This window comes from Apodemus sylvaticus, chromosome 12 (assembly GCF_947179515.1).
Source record: "Apodemus sylvaticus chromosome 12, mApoSyl1.1, whole genome shotgun sequence".
Classification (NCBI taxonomy): Eukaryota; Metazoa; Chordata; class Mammalia; order Rodentia; family Muridae; genus Apodemus; species Apodemus sylvaticus.
Window position 1 is genome coordinate 73025863 of NC_067483.1, and position 15160 is coordinate 73041022.

Here is a 15160-nt window from a genome sequence, read left to right on the forward strand (position 1 = left end):
CCCGCCCCCTTTAGACTAAATGGTCCCAGCTCCCTCTCGGCTCCTAATTGTTAAGTGATAGTGGCTGGGCAAAATATATAACCTAAGCCTGAACATCTTTCTGAAAAGAGGTGTGCGGCTAGAGGAGCTGGTATAGCTCAGTGTGCTACGAGAGTAAGAAAGACAGGCGCAGCCGCGCCAAGTCTTAGGAGCAACTGGGTCTCCCTGCCTGGTCTCTGCCGCCATCTCCTCAGAGTGTTATCCTCTTCAGTTTCCTCATGCTTAGTGCAGTGACTGGCCCAGGGCAGCCCTCAGTGTCCCTTGCTGAGTAGATAGATCCACCTGCCCAGCAAGCACGCCGGAAGCAGCTGTGATGTGCCACGTGCTTTTCACACTCGGTGAAGCCATGAACAAAACAGCCAAGTCTTCCTATTCACGTTCTGGTGGGGAGATGAGACCAGAGACAGCTGACAGAGAAACAGCAGAGCTGACAGGCCAGGGAGTTGCTGTTTTATCTCAAACCATTTTAAATGTGCATGCATGTGTGTGTGTGTGTGTGTGTGTGTGTGTGTGTGTGTGTGTGTGTGTATCATGTGGATTTGGGGGCCTAACTTAGGCTGTCAGGCCCACTGAGCCATCTCACTGTCCTGAAGTGGCTTTTATATGTTGCAGAAGGTCTCTCTAAGGGGACATCAGAATGCAGACTTAAGCTAGAGAACAGATCTCACACAAGCTCTGCAGTTGTCCCGTTTTAGGCTCTGAAGTAGGCATACAGGTAGTGTGTTTCAAGGTTAGAGGTTTGTGTAGCTGCTATGGGTCATTTGAAAAGGCTTTTTTAAAATCTCTTTTTTTGTTTGATGAAAAACAAGCAGACAACACCATTCAGAAACCAAAAAAGATGTATTAAAATATTCACAGAGGTACAAATGAAAATATCAAAAAGTAACAATGAACTTGGTATCTCTCCTAGCTGGATACATTTCCACAAGAAAATACAGGCAGGAATTTTAAAAGTCATCCCTTTTAGTTGTCTCGTCTCAATTCGCATGCATTCTTCTGGTCAGAAGACACAGGAAGCACAGGTCTGCCACTGGACGTGACCTCATTGTTATCTGTAACCAGGCCCAGAATGCAGAGCTGCAGGAAAGAGACCGGATACTCCAACGGAGGAGGCATGCGGAGTTAGGCCACGAGGTCTGCGTCCTGCAAGCAGCTGGAACCAGGCTGCAGACTCAGTCCAGGATGCGGCAGCTGTCTCTGCCTAGGGAAGAAGGTTAGCTTGGGCCAACAGAGGATTTGGTTCTGACTGGGCAGGGAGGTCAGGGAGCCAGGTGCAGAAAGCCCTTAAGAAGAGGTGTCATTTGAACAAAGCCCACAGAGCACTAGCACCATATATACTGTCTCAGCACCACAGGGAGATGGTAAAAAACCTGGGTCAGGAGGTATCTAGATTATGCGGTTCATTAATAGAATCCCTAAGAAGAGGAGAAGGGAAGATGGCGGCTTCCTCTGAAGTCTTTCACATGTTGACGTCATACTGGGGCTCTGTAATCTGTACCCTTTTATCCACACCACAGCGTCAGCCAGCTGTGCTGTCTGCGCACTGACAAGAACTCACTGGTGAGATCGAAGCTCACAGCTAGATAGTAATGAGGACGATCTCAAGTTCAGCATTCCCTCATATTTTAGAAAAAGCATCAACAAAAACTTCTCAAACTGTCCTCAGGTGACATGGTTAAGGGACAGTGTCTATCAGCTAGGACGGGCAGGGGACAAATGGTCCTGACACTGTGAGAGACACAGTTCCACCGGACATCTCATTCTCTAACTACAAGAAATGCGTAGACTGGTTGAGCCCTTAGAGAAAAGGCCACGTCTGTTGGAAAGACTAACAGTTCTGCAGAGGCTTCAATAAGGCAAACCATACCGTGCACGGGATGACAGGATGTTTCTGAAACTTTCCAGCTAGAATGACTCTGAAAGAATATACAGAAACAGCAAGACAGCTTACACATATGTAGACATACCATTTCATCATGCAATGTTGGCCTCTCACATCAGGAAGATTAAATAGAATATACATCTCCTTTATACACATTTTCTTCTCTCTGAGTGTGCATGTGCTTGTCCTTGCCCGAGTCCTCAAGGCCACACGCAGTTACGGACATTTTCTGCACAAGAGTCCAGTTTGGATTTGTTTCTTGCTTGAGAAATGTTTGGGGTGTCCTCTTAGTCTTTCCGGATGTCCGCATAAACAACAGACTCTGACTTATTAATCTTGCCACTGTGATGTCCGCCAGAGTGGTCTAACTGTGCGTATATGACCGGGCCCTGGAGAAGAGAAACCAATTAGAGGTTTGGAAAAACTGATGGTCCCTGAGCTACAGGAACAGACACCGTCATTACAGCCATACTTCAGGCTTCCAAAGCAGGGGCTCTGCTCCTTTGAAGAATTAAGGGTCTGTATGACATGTTTAGAATTGATCTTAAAACCAGAGTGGGCACCCACTGAAGCCACCAAAGCTGGTACATGAAAATCAGTTATGTTATTCCTTTTGGTTTTGTGTACACTTAGACATTTCCATAAAAATAAATAACATTCCCTCTTGGCAATGTTCCTTAATTTACTAGACTATCAAGGCACTCATCAGCATTTGCAACTAGAATGAGGCATAAGAACTAGGTTGGACCTTGCCTAGCCCCAGGGCCACTGAGTTTCAGAATCTTCCTAATAGAACACAATATATAGATACCACCCATATGATTAATTTGTGCTGGTCAATTTATACAAATAGATTATCAAACAGTTTAAACATTCAATGTAAATACAACACAATCCTTTCAGTCTGACTCTATCGTGACTGATTACAGTTCCGAGGCTCTGTGCTCCCTGCAACCTCCTCTGGTGCTAGGGACCAGAGCGATCCTCAGGCTTAGCCAGGCCAGGAATGCCCCACCACTGAGCTGCACTATCAGCCTGCTGGAGTTCCAGGATCCAGCAACTGTCCTTCTAAGCTTTTTCTTCTTTTTAAATAAATTCACAGTCTAAGAAATGTAAAGAAAAACTCTAGATAGATTAAAAAGTTCTCCCCTTCCCCCTCAGCATCAAGGAAGTGAATGACGTCAAAGATGGGCATCAGAGTCCAATCCAGGAAAGCAAGAGAGGCTGGGGTGCGGGGGCAGAGCAAATACCTGACTGGGGGAGCGAGAGTGGGTGGGGGAGAGGGGACAAAGTCTGGCCAAGGGCTGATGGTCCAACTGCCAGAAAGGCAGTTTATAGTTATGACTTTCTCAATTCCTTTAAAGCTGTAAAACTGTAAATAAAAACAACCAAACAGCGCTAGTTTAAGAAGAAAAATGTAGTCCAACCCAAAGTCAGGTCTTTTCCCAATCCAGGAGACTTTGAGAGGTCTATCAGTATCCTTCAGCTTCTTCATATAGTAAAACAGCAGGTCCATTAGCCAAAGCTCTTGGTAGCCAGGAGGCCAACCTGTGCCCTCCAGTGTGTAAGCTGAGATCCTTCTAGAGTTCAGCATCCTGACTTCCAAGGGAAGACAGGCCTGGGGGGCAGGGCTGTGTGACAGTAAATCATTGGCAGTAAATAAAATCAGTCACTAGAGCCATCCAGACTCAGGTAAAGCCACTCTGAATTCATTCTCTGCAGTCTGGAAGATGATCCTGTGGCATTGGACATACTTTCAATCTATTCTAATGATGAGACCTTTGGCCTTGTTATGAAACTGAAATGGTACCTGTGAATAACCTAAGCAAGGCTGGAGAGTACGCATGACAGATGCCATCTGTTACTGCCAGCATTATGTCACACAAACTTCCAAACACTCTGAGGTAACTGATCCACTAACCCAAAACCAGAGTGTGCGCCTGACTGACGTGCAGAGATGGCTGCTTTCAGCCTTTCGTTGTGGAGCGGTGGGGTTACCTACACAGCAGCAGGTAACTGACCCAGTACTAGGAAACAGAGAAGAAAAACACACAGAATCCTGTCCACAGTCACATGACACAAGACTGTGTTTCATGGGAAGGCAGCCTGGAAAGGTCAGGAGACAGAAATCCTTCCTGGGGCTGGACTGGCTTTCTTCAGGTTTACCAATGCCTAATCAGTCTGTTCTTTCTTCCCCTTAGAATACGACAGGTCTAAAAAGCCAGGGTCTTCATCACTTAATCACCTAGAACTTTTGAGATTATGGAGGGGCCACGGCAGAGTAAGGGATATATAAAATAATGCTTTGGGGGCGTGGTTGAGATCAGCGGTCAGCTAGCTTCATCTGGAACAGCTCTCAGAAGCCTGCTTCTGGAGCTAGTTCGAAGGTGACGTTCACCGAGTCTCTGTGGAACATGCCTCAGGATGGAGCCCCGACTTCTAAGAGCCACGTGAGGTAGGACGTCAGAGAGAAAAGACTGGTCTCTACCAGACCCACAGTAGCCTAGTTGCTGTACTAGACAGTTCCACCTTCAACCTCCAACATGTTCCCCCAACAACTATCATAACAGGGAAGCAACACTTGTTTGCCTACCACCCAACAATTTACTATGGAACAAGGCCTTTAAAATGTTTCAAGAAGCTGGGTGTTGTGGTGCACACCTTTAATCCCTTCTTCCTTCCACCTTCAGCGGAACTTAGCATGTTCTAGTACGAATTTGATGGAGGCAGAATTCAGAGCTGATTGCATCGCTAGTTGAGTAAGTTCAATTAAAAGAATATACCTCAGACATTGTGTTTCTTGAAATGTTTTGTTTTGTGTTTGAAACAGGATCCCTCTGGAGCTCAGGCTGGTCTTAAACTCACAGAAATCCACCTGCCTCTGCTTCCCAAGCTGAAAAGACTCACTCTCAACCCCTTAGCTTCCTGAGAGGGAACACCTGCCTTTGCCATGTGCTCACAAACTATTGGCGAAATACAATTTCTAGGTTTTCAGGCGAAACACAATTTCACTGGGTTTTAGAAGCCAAATGTGAAAGTTGAACTATGTGTTATGACTGTGAGACAAACCAATTTTGATTATCAAGAGAGTTGAGAAAATCTAGTCAAGCATCAAAGAATGTGCATGTATGTGTCTTAGAACCACACAGATCTCCGACTAAAGACCATCCCCATCCAACCTCCCACCAGCCAATGGCTGGTGGAGACCTCCTGTGGTTCTGCTATTCACCCTCGGTATTTTTGTTTTGCTTGGATTTGTTTTTCTTGAAGCAAAGGACTTCACCATTTGGGTCCTGGGGTGAATCATGATGCTATCTGTGCCAGTCACAAGGACTGACCCTTGCAGGTGACAAAGAAGAGGTGTCCCACTCTTGACTTTTCAGGGACTAGAGACAAAAGAGTCTGGGGGTTTCTTCCAGTTACTCTCAGCGTGTGAGGCTGAGAGAAGAAGGCTACAAAAAAATAAAGTTTGCGGCTAGGCTAGTCAAGAGTGACAGCACCTGTAATCCTAGCACTTGGGAAGTTGATAAACCTGAAGAAAGAGCCTGCGGAGAAGGCTGAGGCAGGGCACTGGAACCTGGATCTTGGGTGATAACGCCTCGGCCCTGATGAAGACGAAGCGCCCTCAAGCACAGAGGTGCTCCTGGGAATCTCTGGAGCAGCGTGTCTGATGTGCCTGACAGGAGGGACACAGGACCTCGGAAGGCAGGGCTGAGGAGAGCGAGAGCAGCCAGAAGGATTAACTACAAGATGGCTAAGGAGCTTGGGAATGGAGGACGACTATCTGAAGCAAACTTTGAACCCAAGCAGAGCAGCCCCAGAGGTAAGTTAACACGGCCGTGGAAACAATCGTTAGAACAAAAAACAAGCAAAAAAACCTATCCAGTAAATCTGAACATCACGTCACTCACTTCATAGTATCGGGGACAAACCCCACAGACAGGCAAGGCAGAAACGTCATTAATTATAGCTTTTAAAAGGCATAGACGTGACTTAGAAAATAACCTTCTAAGAATAAATATGCTTTCTTTTTGAGATCCGATCTTGGAGTGGCCTAGATTGCCCTTGAATTCTTGATCCTCCTGGCTCACCCTACAAAATGCTAGGATTAGGGGTGTTCTATAAGCCAAGCCAAAGTATGCTTTATCCAATCCTACCATATGTATGTATGTATGTATGTATGTATGTATGTTTGTTTCTAAGTATGTATGTATGTTTCTATCGATCTACCAATCATCTATCTACTTATCAATCACCTATCAACCTATCATCTGCCTGCCTACTTACCTACCTACCTAAGTACCTATTTATACCTTTTGAACTTAACCTAGGGTTTTGTTGAATGCTAAGGATAGTCTCTACCGCTGTGATTTCTAACCCTCCAACTTTTAGCTGGAGTGTTCTGAACATAATCACCGTAATGGACATGGCTGAGCTACTACGGCCCCTTTTCATTCCCAAGTTTTGTTTCCCATGGTTACAGTCACTAAGAGTCAAAGGCAGCCACCTCCCACCCCAGCCCCAAAAAACTGTTAAATGGAGAATTCTGGGGTTTTGTTGTTGTTTGGGGGCATACTTCATTTTAGACACATCTACTGTTGTCTTCCAGCTCACCGGTTTGCTTCAGTAGTATTTAATCTTTGTGGTGGCCACATTCCCTGCCCCTTAATTTTATTCAAGCCCACTCTTAACTCAGGCTGGCCTCAAGCTTGCGGTCATTCTGTCTCTACGTCCCAAGTGCTGGGCTTCCGTCTGAGGCACCCAGTGTCTTCCTTCCGGTCAGTTCTGCCTGCCTTGTCTGGTCTTTCTTCTGTCATTATGTGCAAAGTTCTCTGTCTCCTTGTACCCATAGGACTTAAGTACGGACTTTAAGGTCCGTGTTTCAGAATCCCACTAGCTGTCGTTTCTGGGCTTGGATTTTAAAAGGTTTATTAGTTTTTTAAATGCATGAATGTATGTGTACCGTGTGTGTGCCTGGTGCCCAAGGAAGCCAGAAGGAGGTGTCATGTCAGATCCCCTAGAACTGGAGTTATAGACGATTGTGAGGCACTGCGTGGTTGCTGGGAATCAAACCAGGTCCTTTGCAAATGCAGCGAGTGCTCTAACTGCTGAGCCATCTCTCCAGCCCCCCACTGATTGCTGGCTTCGTAGATGCCTAGTTCCCATTAGCCCGCTTTGAGGCAGGGTCTCCATGTAGCTCACCTTGGTCTTTAGGCAATCCTCCTGTCTCAGCCTCCCAAGTACTAGTATCACAAGTGTGTGTTATCACACTTGGCCATATGCCTAGTTTTTGATTGGTCCCAGACATTAAGAACTTGGTCACTGCCATCACTGTGCTTTGTTGTGGCACACAGCTAAATTACTTCTGGATTAGTTTAATTCTCTAGAGGCTTCTTTACAGACTCTGAAACAGCGGGCGCAGGGTATCCTGTACATGGGTGGGTTCCACACCTATCAAGGCGTGGCTGCTCAAAGCACCAGAGCCAACACAAAACTGTTCCCAGCTCCAGGGCAGCTCCAAGCACGGTGTGTCTTGTTCTTTTCAGGTGGTTCTTTCCCCGGTCTCAAGCGTTTTCTACCATGTGCACACAGTTCTATACTCAGCCCAAACTCTCAGAGATGCCACTCCAGGTCTCTCACATGCTTCCATACATGTGGCCATGTGCTCTCCTCCTTTGGAACGTCAGGTTTTCTGGCCTAAACTCTGATTTCCACATTCTACCATTTCCCATTTCTTTCCCTGCAGTATAGTCTGTGGCATGCTGGTGCAATTACAGGGCCTGCACCGTTTCTGCCCTTTGAGAGAGCAGACTGTCATATGCCCTATTCTACAGTGTCTTGAAGCCCATGTCTCGGTGTTCCTCACTAGGAGTTTGTTTTCAAAAGAAAAACAATGCCCACCTCACTCCAAGGGCAGAACAAAACTTCCCAAGGCTTTGTCAGCCATTAAACCTATTTATAACTCTTCTGACGTCATACAACCCTATTCTCAGTCAGGGCCCAAGCAGTCAACTGTGGACTGCTGTGGAAATGGAGGGAACTGGCGGGAGGAGGGGAACAGGAACGTGTTCTGAGCCTGCTGCTGCTGTCTGACTCCTGCTGTCTGTGGGTCTAGGTTTGAGTCCCAATGCCGACCCTTCCTGGTATGCCATCACAAGTTCAGAGCAGTGCCGCAGTTTCCTTACTGACCTAGGTCTCCTCACATGGAAGACCCGTGGACTAAGGCCACTATGTTACTTATGGGATGAATATATTCTTTTACCTCTTTGTGAAATCCATCCAGTCCCTTCAGTAGTTCCTACAATACGTAGAACCCAAATACCCGTCCTTATTTGTCTGGCCTATACATTATTCAGATCAGCATTTCCTCTCAATTAAAAAAAAACCTTTTTTAAGATTATTTTGTTTCTATATGTTTGATTATGTTTCCTGCATATATGTACACACATCACATTTGTGCATGGAGCCTGTGGAAGCCAGGAGAAGGTATTGGATTGCCTGAGCTATACAGATAATCATGAGCCACCATGTGGGTTGTGAGAATTGAATTAGTGTCCTCTATCAGAGCAGTCATGCTCCCCTCTATTTTTTCTAAAGAAAATCAATTTTCTATTTTATTATGAATACCAAGAATATCAGTTTTTCCCTGAAAATAAATTTTCTCTGCATCATAAATCCTGACCACTGTGTCTGGTTATGAAATAAATAAAACATGAAATAAATTTCTTGTTTTATTATTAATAATGAGAGCACCAACTTTCCCTCCTAACTTCTGTGTATGGTGGGGGTGGGATGGGGCTGGCTGCCTAGTGAGCTTAAGAGATCCACGTCTCTACCTCTCCGGCACTGTGACTGTTACCACACCCAGTCCTCCTCCCTTTATGTGGGTTCTGAGGACTGAACCCAGGTCCTCTTGCAAGAACTTTACCAAATGAAGTACTGCCCCAGCCCTTCCCTGATAAATTCTGACAGAGTTTCTTTAGATTTCAGTTTACTAAACGTTATTTCCTTGGGCAACTGAAGAAAGTTTTACAGCTGACAAAGTCACTTGCTACGTGCACTTGGGTCAAAGGAGCCACGTTTTTAGTAAATGTTAGTGGTAGTTTGGAGGGAAACTTTACTGAGATCAGTTCTTTGTTACATGTCTTTTTGTGGTCTTAGGCCGCCCCTTTATTTACTTCCTTCATCTTCCTCCTTTTCTCTGCCTGCATGGCTCTATCACCATGCAGGATTCGCCCTCAAACCCAGGAAGTTATAATGTACCAAACCTTAGAGCAGAGCACCATCAGCTGTTACCTGGTGAGATCCGGCGGAAGGCGGACTCTTTACTAGACCCTCTGTGTCGGAGGGACACTTCCGTGGAGCCTGCTTAACTGGTGACAAACGCTCTGAGGTACTGCAGCTGATGAAGTGACGATTTGAAGAACAAATGTAAAAACAAAAAATTACAATAAATGGAAACAAAAATATAATGATGCAAATGACGGCAACAGATGTACAAAAGCAAAACGACAGGAAACAGAACCGTGGGTTGGCAAGCAACAGCTGACAACCACCTCCCACACTGGAAGCCCCTGCATCCTTCTCAACCAATCAGCATGCTGCTGACGGGGAGGGGCGACTGTGATGCAGTCTGTGTGGGGAGACACTATCTTTTCTCCTGCCATCCACCCTGCCTCCGGATAAACGTTCAAAGGAATGACCTCCACTTGCTTAATGGCCAAGACCTTTAGTCGTCATCACAGGAAAGTGTCTTCTGGATGAATTTCAAAATTACAGGTCCACATCCAGCCCCAGCACAGTGGCCCCCTTGCTCCCCCCTTCCTTAGTTACCCACATTTGGTTTCCCTATCAACATCACAACCAAACAAAACCAATAGACACAGAAACCTCAAAACACATCAGCCAGGATGCCATGGCCCACAAGAAACTCTGGAATGCAACATGTAATGTGACACGGACTGAACTCTGTGAGAGACAAAGGAGCGTCTATAACAAGTGCTACCTTATGAATAAATCAGGGAAACTGAACACCAGGAAGCAGGTCATTAGGGCTGTCATTAGTGCTGACGTACTATCTTAAGAAGTAAGGAGTCTGGAGAGGACCACATTCAGAGTCATGACTAAGACTAAGGCATCCTGGGCACGTTGCAAACGGTCTTCTCTGGATGGGAGGCTATGCCCTAAGCCATTGACAATAAAATTCATGTGTGAAAACCACACACACACACACACACACACACACACACACACACACGTGCTCAGATGAACCTAACTTGACCTGGATGTTTTATGTTTTCAGTACAGTCAAGGACATATTCTTGAACAAACCAAGGTAGCTGCTGGGTTAGCACAGAGCTAGCTGGTTAGTGTCAACAAGGGGAAGGGGCTGGACATGGACACACACTATCAACAAGTAACAGGCGGTGTGATTGGTTACCATGTGTCTAGTGGGAGCAGAAGAGGAGACCCAGCCCCGTTACAGTGCCTTCTGTATCTTCTAGGTCGTCTTAAGAAGGGAGGCTAACCAGGGCCTGGTCCCAGCATACCAAGGAAGAAAAGCAAGAAATCGGTGGGAGGGGCAAAGAAAGAAAGAACAGCAGCAACCATGGTGCTCCGCAGGCAGGACCCAGGAATATCTTCCTGCCCGCTGTATTAACCCCAAGCAAGAACTACTGTGAGAAGCATTACTACCTTAGCCTAGCCGCATGCTCAGACCCATCAATTCCGCTTATTTAATCACAAAACACTCATGCAAGGAAGCAATACTCAGCAGAGCAGAAGCATTCCGAACAAGTAGTGCCCTGATCAGAGCACGTGGACTTGTTTAAACATAGCACTCCTAACAACTCTAGGTCAGCAAAGCTCAGAGAGAGGCCCCGTCATCCAGGCATGTGGTCCTCCCTAACCACAGTCCCTCTAGGATGACTCAAGTTAGCTTGTGCGTGTGTGATGCTGCGCATGCTGCCCCAACTTGAAACCAGCCTTCACTCCCAGCCTTACCGCACGGAGCTATAGCTTACATCGGGTTAGCTTTCCAGCTGGAGTGGGGAAATGCGAAGGTCTTGCAGTTACACACAACCCTACCCTCTGATGTCCCTGGCGAGACACCATAACAAAGCCAGGTCTTCTTTCTTGCTCTTGTGTTTTGATGTTAACTCTTACTCACCCAGTGTATGCAACCAGCAAAAAGCAAGGTGATGAAGCTGCCCAGGTTGTAACGGGGCGGGAACTACAGCGGGGAGAGAACTACAGCAGGGAGAAGCCACGTATCACACAGGGCTGGGAGGGCCACTCACTAGCAGAGTGTGTTTTACATAACCAAGCAAAAGGAAGGTCCTTATGAGATTAATAGCAATACACTGAGATGAAACTATTTTAACCTTTTCTCATTTTAATTTGTGTGTGGGGGGGCATGTAGGGGATGCACACATGTGTACCATGATGTGAGGAACAGGGGTCAAGGGAAAACTCGTTGGGGCTCCTACCACATGGGCTTCAGGATTAAACTCCGGCCACTGGGGACAAGCTCTTTACCTGATGAACTGTCATGCCAGATCCTGTTGTTATTCTGAGACAAGGTCTCCTGTAGCTCGAGCTGGCCTCAAACCCACTATGAGGCCAAGTATGACCTTGAACTATTTCCCAAGTACTAGAACTACAGGCATGTGCCACCATGCCTGGCAAAATCAAACTCTTAAACCGTCTGAGGCATTACTTAAATTGAGTAAGTGATGTCTGGCTTAAGAATTCTAACTGATGAGTGGATGGCACGGAAACTCAGCACCTGACTGCTGAGCCAACCATTTTCCCAAGCCTCGGAAGGAAACTGCAGGACGGAGACAGGCATCCTATGCTAACTAACAGCAAGCCACTGGTGTCTGCTTCTTCATACACAACGCAGCACCTAGGTCGGCTTGAGCCCAGCAGTAAAGCAAACAGCAGATTAATTCCACACAGTGATTTCCCCATAAAGAGTAAGTTTATAAAGCCCGGTTTCTTCTCCCCAACCCTTTCCTACAAGGCAGCAGCTCTTACCCTGTGTAATCCCGCTTCGAATGTTTCCTTCTGTAGAGGACGACCAGGACCAGGCTGATGAGCAGAGTGAGGCCAAGGACCACAGCAGTGACAGTGCCCACCACCACCCAAACCAGGAACACCAGCAGGTTGTCTAGCGGAGAGAACAGGACGAGGTTTGGGTACCGGACCACAGAGAGAGGAAATGGGATTTCATTAATTTAATGAGCAAGAGTGTCCCTGTGGCAGTTATTTTATTTATCCTCTTATTAGTCAAATTCCACCGAGCAGCATCTAATGATGACCACAGCCGGCATACCTATGGCCTATCAGTTGAGAATGACCTAGAGAGTCAGACACTTCTCCACCCACAACCCCGCTCCACATTCTGCAAGCAAAGACAATCCAGAGATGCAAATGCTCACAATAGGCTCTCCGCTAAGACCTGCCCCCAGGGGAGACACTGAAGCCAGTATTCCCCACACACTCTCAAACAAGGCAAGAAAATACTGTATTGCTATGAAAGACACTGAATATACCACCTCAGACAGTATCAAAATAGCCCTGATCTCCTTTCCCCATAGCCCACATCATCTAGCCAGAGTAAATCAGGTCTTTCTTGGTCTTAACACTGAACACTAGTGTGTCTGAAGTCAGCCAAAGGCTCCAGATAGAGGCGTGGGAAAGGAAGCCACCTGCTGTACTGACTGAGCAGAGCAGTTCCCAACCATCAGCTCTGCCAGGCTGAGCCTCCGGTGTCCACAGAGATGGGAAAGCATGGCTGGAAGGCAAAAACCTTCCCCGCAGGATTGGATTTGGGGATGCAGCTCAGCGGTAAAGTAACTGGCCAGCATTTGTAAGGCTGGAGCTGATATCCAACACCCATGAACATTAATTTAAAAAAAAAAAACTTTCTTCCAAATGCGCCTTGAAACATAAATCTTTCTCTAGCCAACCACAACAAAGCAGACCATCCATTCGTCCGTCCGTCCATCTGTCCATCCATCAGCCACTGTGGGAAGTTACCTATTTCCACCACGTGGAGCCTAATGTGCCCAGGCCGCACAACAATGTCAGGAGGATTTTTGACATCGCAGATATAGGTGCCATTGTGAACAGCCTGAATATTTTCTATATTGATTGATGCGTCTTTCTTGTCGAGGTCCCCAGCCCAGGTGACTCGGTCTTTAAATGGTGGATAATCCCCAATGTACACTTGTCCTTGTGAGTAGTGGAAAAACTGCAACAAGAAAACATGAACACGTGAGCTACGCTCAGAGGCGCAAATCCCTGTTGTCTGGTAACAGCCATGCTGTGCTGTCAGCTTCTTTTTAAAAAGATTCCCACAGAAAGACATACAAATCAAGCCAGGGTTTGGCGAAGAGCCTTTTTACTCTAGTCTTTCTGGCTTCCGCCACGGGATGACACAGCAAGAAAGTCCTTGCCAAATGCCGGACCCGTTACTCGCTCTCCAGCTTTCCAGACTCCGGATCTGTAAGAAATAAATCTATGTTCTGTATAAATTACCCAGTCCCTGCCGTTTTATTACAGCACAAAAATGGGCTTAGAAGCCTATTGTTCACCATAACCTTGTAGGAATCCGTCCTTCCGCTCTCGCCCTTCCCATTCAACGCATATCCTGACAGCCAGCTGTTTCACATACAACCCAAGCTCTCTGTTTTCTCCTCAATTCCCATCTGGTTTCATAAAGCTTGATCTACCTGTGCCCGCCCTGAATTTCACAAACGAGGAACCGAAGCTCAGAAAACCTTAGGGACTGACCCAAGGTCACAGACCTTGGAGATGGAATTTAAACCCAGCTTTGATTCAAAATCCATGTGATTACTGTTATTTAACATTGATCCTGGTTGGCTACATTTTACCTGCTCAAAGTCAGTTGCTGTCTGTCTGTCTCCCCGCCCCCCCATCTCCAGCAAGGAAATAAACAATAAATTGTCAACCTAGTAAACAAGTTTGTTTGTTTTTTTTTAATAATCTAGGTTTCTGTTCCATTATCATCTCCAAATACTCCCCAACTTCCACTCTGAACCAGCAACGATGACCCACGCACGTCGAGCAGTGGGAGAAGGAACAGGGACTATGTGCCAATCCAGGGACTAGACTGCAGGAGGAGAGGCAGCAAAGGTTCTTATCTCTAAAGAGAATACAAGGGAAGTGGGACTGACAGGAGAAGGCAGAACAATCACAACGGATTCTCACAGAGCCACTTCAAAAAACGCAACTATCCTCAAAGAACAGAGACGGGAAAGAGCAGAAGAGACTCAGTTCAGTGTTGCTCAAGTGTGGAAGCCAAGTTCACGCAGCAGGAAAGCCGGTGTCAGCACCTGGGAACATCTTGCTGCATCAGAACATGGTAGAGGGGAGCCTATGAGAAAATGCAACATATGTTCTAGGGCAAGTGTCTCTGCTTCTAGAGTCACTAGTGCATCATGGGAACACATCATGGGAACCCTACTTCCACCACTTCACCTAATCTCACCCTAAGGACCTCCAACCAGGCTTAGGGGACAGCACAAACATTTGGGGAACACATTCAAATCACACACTCACCAGTCAAAGAAAGTCACCAGTCAAAGAAAGTCACCATTCTGGGTTTTTGGGGGGAGCCCTGGCCATTCTGGAACCCACTTTGTAGACCAGGCTGGCTTCAAACTCACAGAGAACCCCCTGTTTTTGCCTCCCAAGTGCTGGCATTAAAGGTGTATGCCACCATGTCTGGCCCAAGAGTTAGCTACTCTTACTTAATGATTAATGGCATTCTTTCCCGGCCTAGTGCTGACAACCTAAAATGTACAGCATTGCTAGAGCACTGTGACACACAATGGACCAACAGGAAAACAGTAACATGAATTCTCTGCAATAAGCACTGTCCTGAGAACGTTCCTTTTCTCAACACCTCTCTGTGGGAGGTTTTATTAGCTCCATTTTATAGAATGAGTGGGAACAGTTGTTCCATGTCTAACAAGAACCCACTACATCACTAGCTTCTAGCTGGTCACTGATTTTTCTGTGATGATTAATCTCAATTATTCTTGAAATCTAAAAAGACCTGGAAGACGGGTTTCTGAGCATGCCAGTGGGATGTATCATCATGACTTAGTTAATCATGGGAAGACTTAGTTAACTATGGGAAGATTTGCCCACTGCGGTTGGTATCATTCCCTAGGCTGGGACTAGAGTATAAAACAGAGAACGTGAGCT

General features: G+C 46.4%; 1 protein-coding gene across 2 annotated transcripts in view; it reads right to left on the reverse strand.

Annotated features, from left to right (window-relative positions):
* Nucleotides 1–860: 860 nt before the first annotated feature.
* The window catches only part of Mpzl1 (myelin protein zero like 1), a 41388-nt gene continuing 27088 nt past the window's right edge, over nt 861–15160 (reverse strand). The window contains exons 3-6 of one of the 2 annotated variants that reach the window (XM_052200670.1): nt 12965–13178; nt 11960–12092; nt 9218–9323; nt 861–2310 (exon numbers count right to left, since the gene is read on the reverse strand). In XM_052200670.1, coding sequence (XP_052056630.1) covers nt 2209–2310; nt 9218–9323; nt 11960–12092; nt 12965–13178 — 555 coding nt within the window. In that variant the 3' untranslated portion in view covers nt 861–2208. The remainder of the gene's footprint in view (nt 2311–9217; nt 9324–11959; nt 12093–12964; nt 13179–15160) is intronic. The other variant, XM_052200671.1, reaches the window with a different exon arrangement.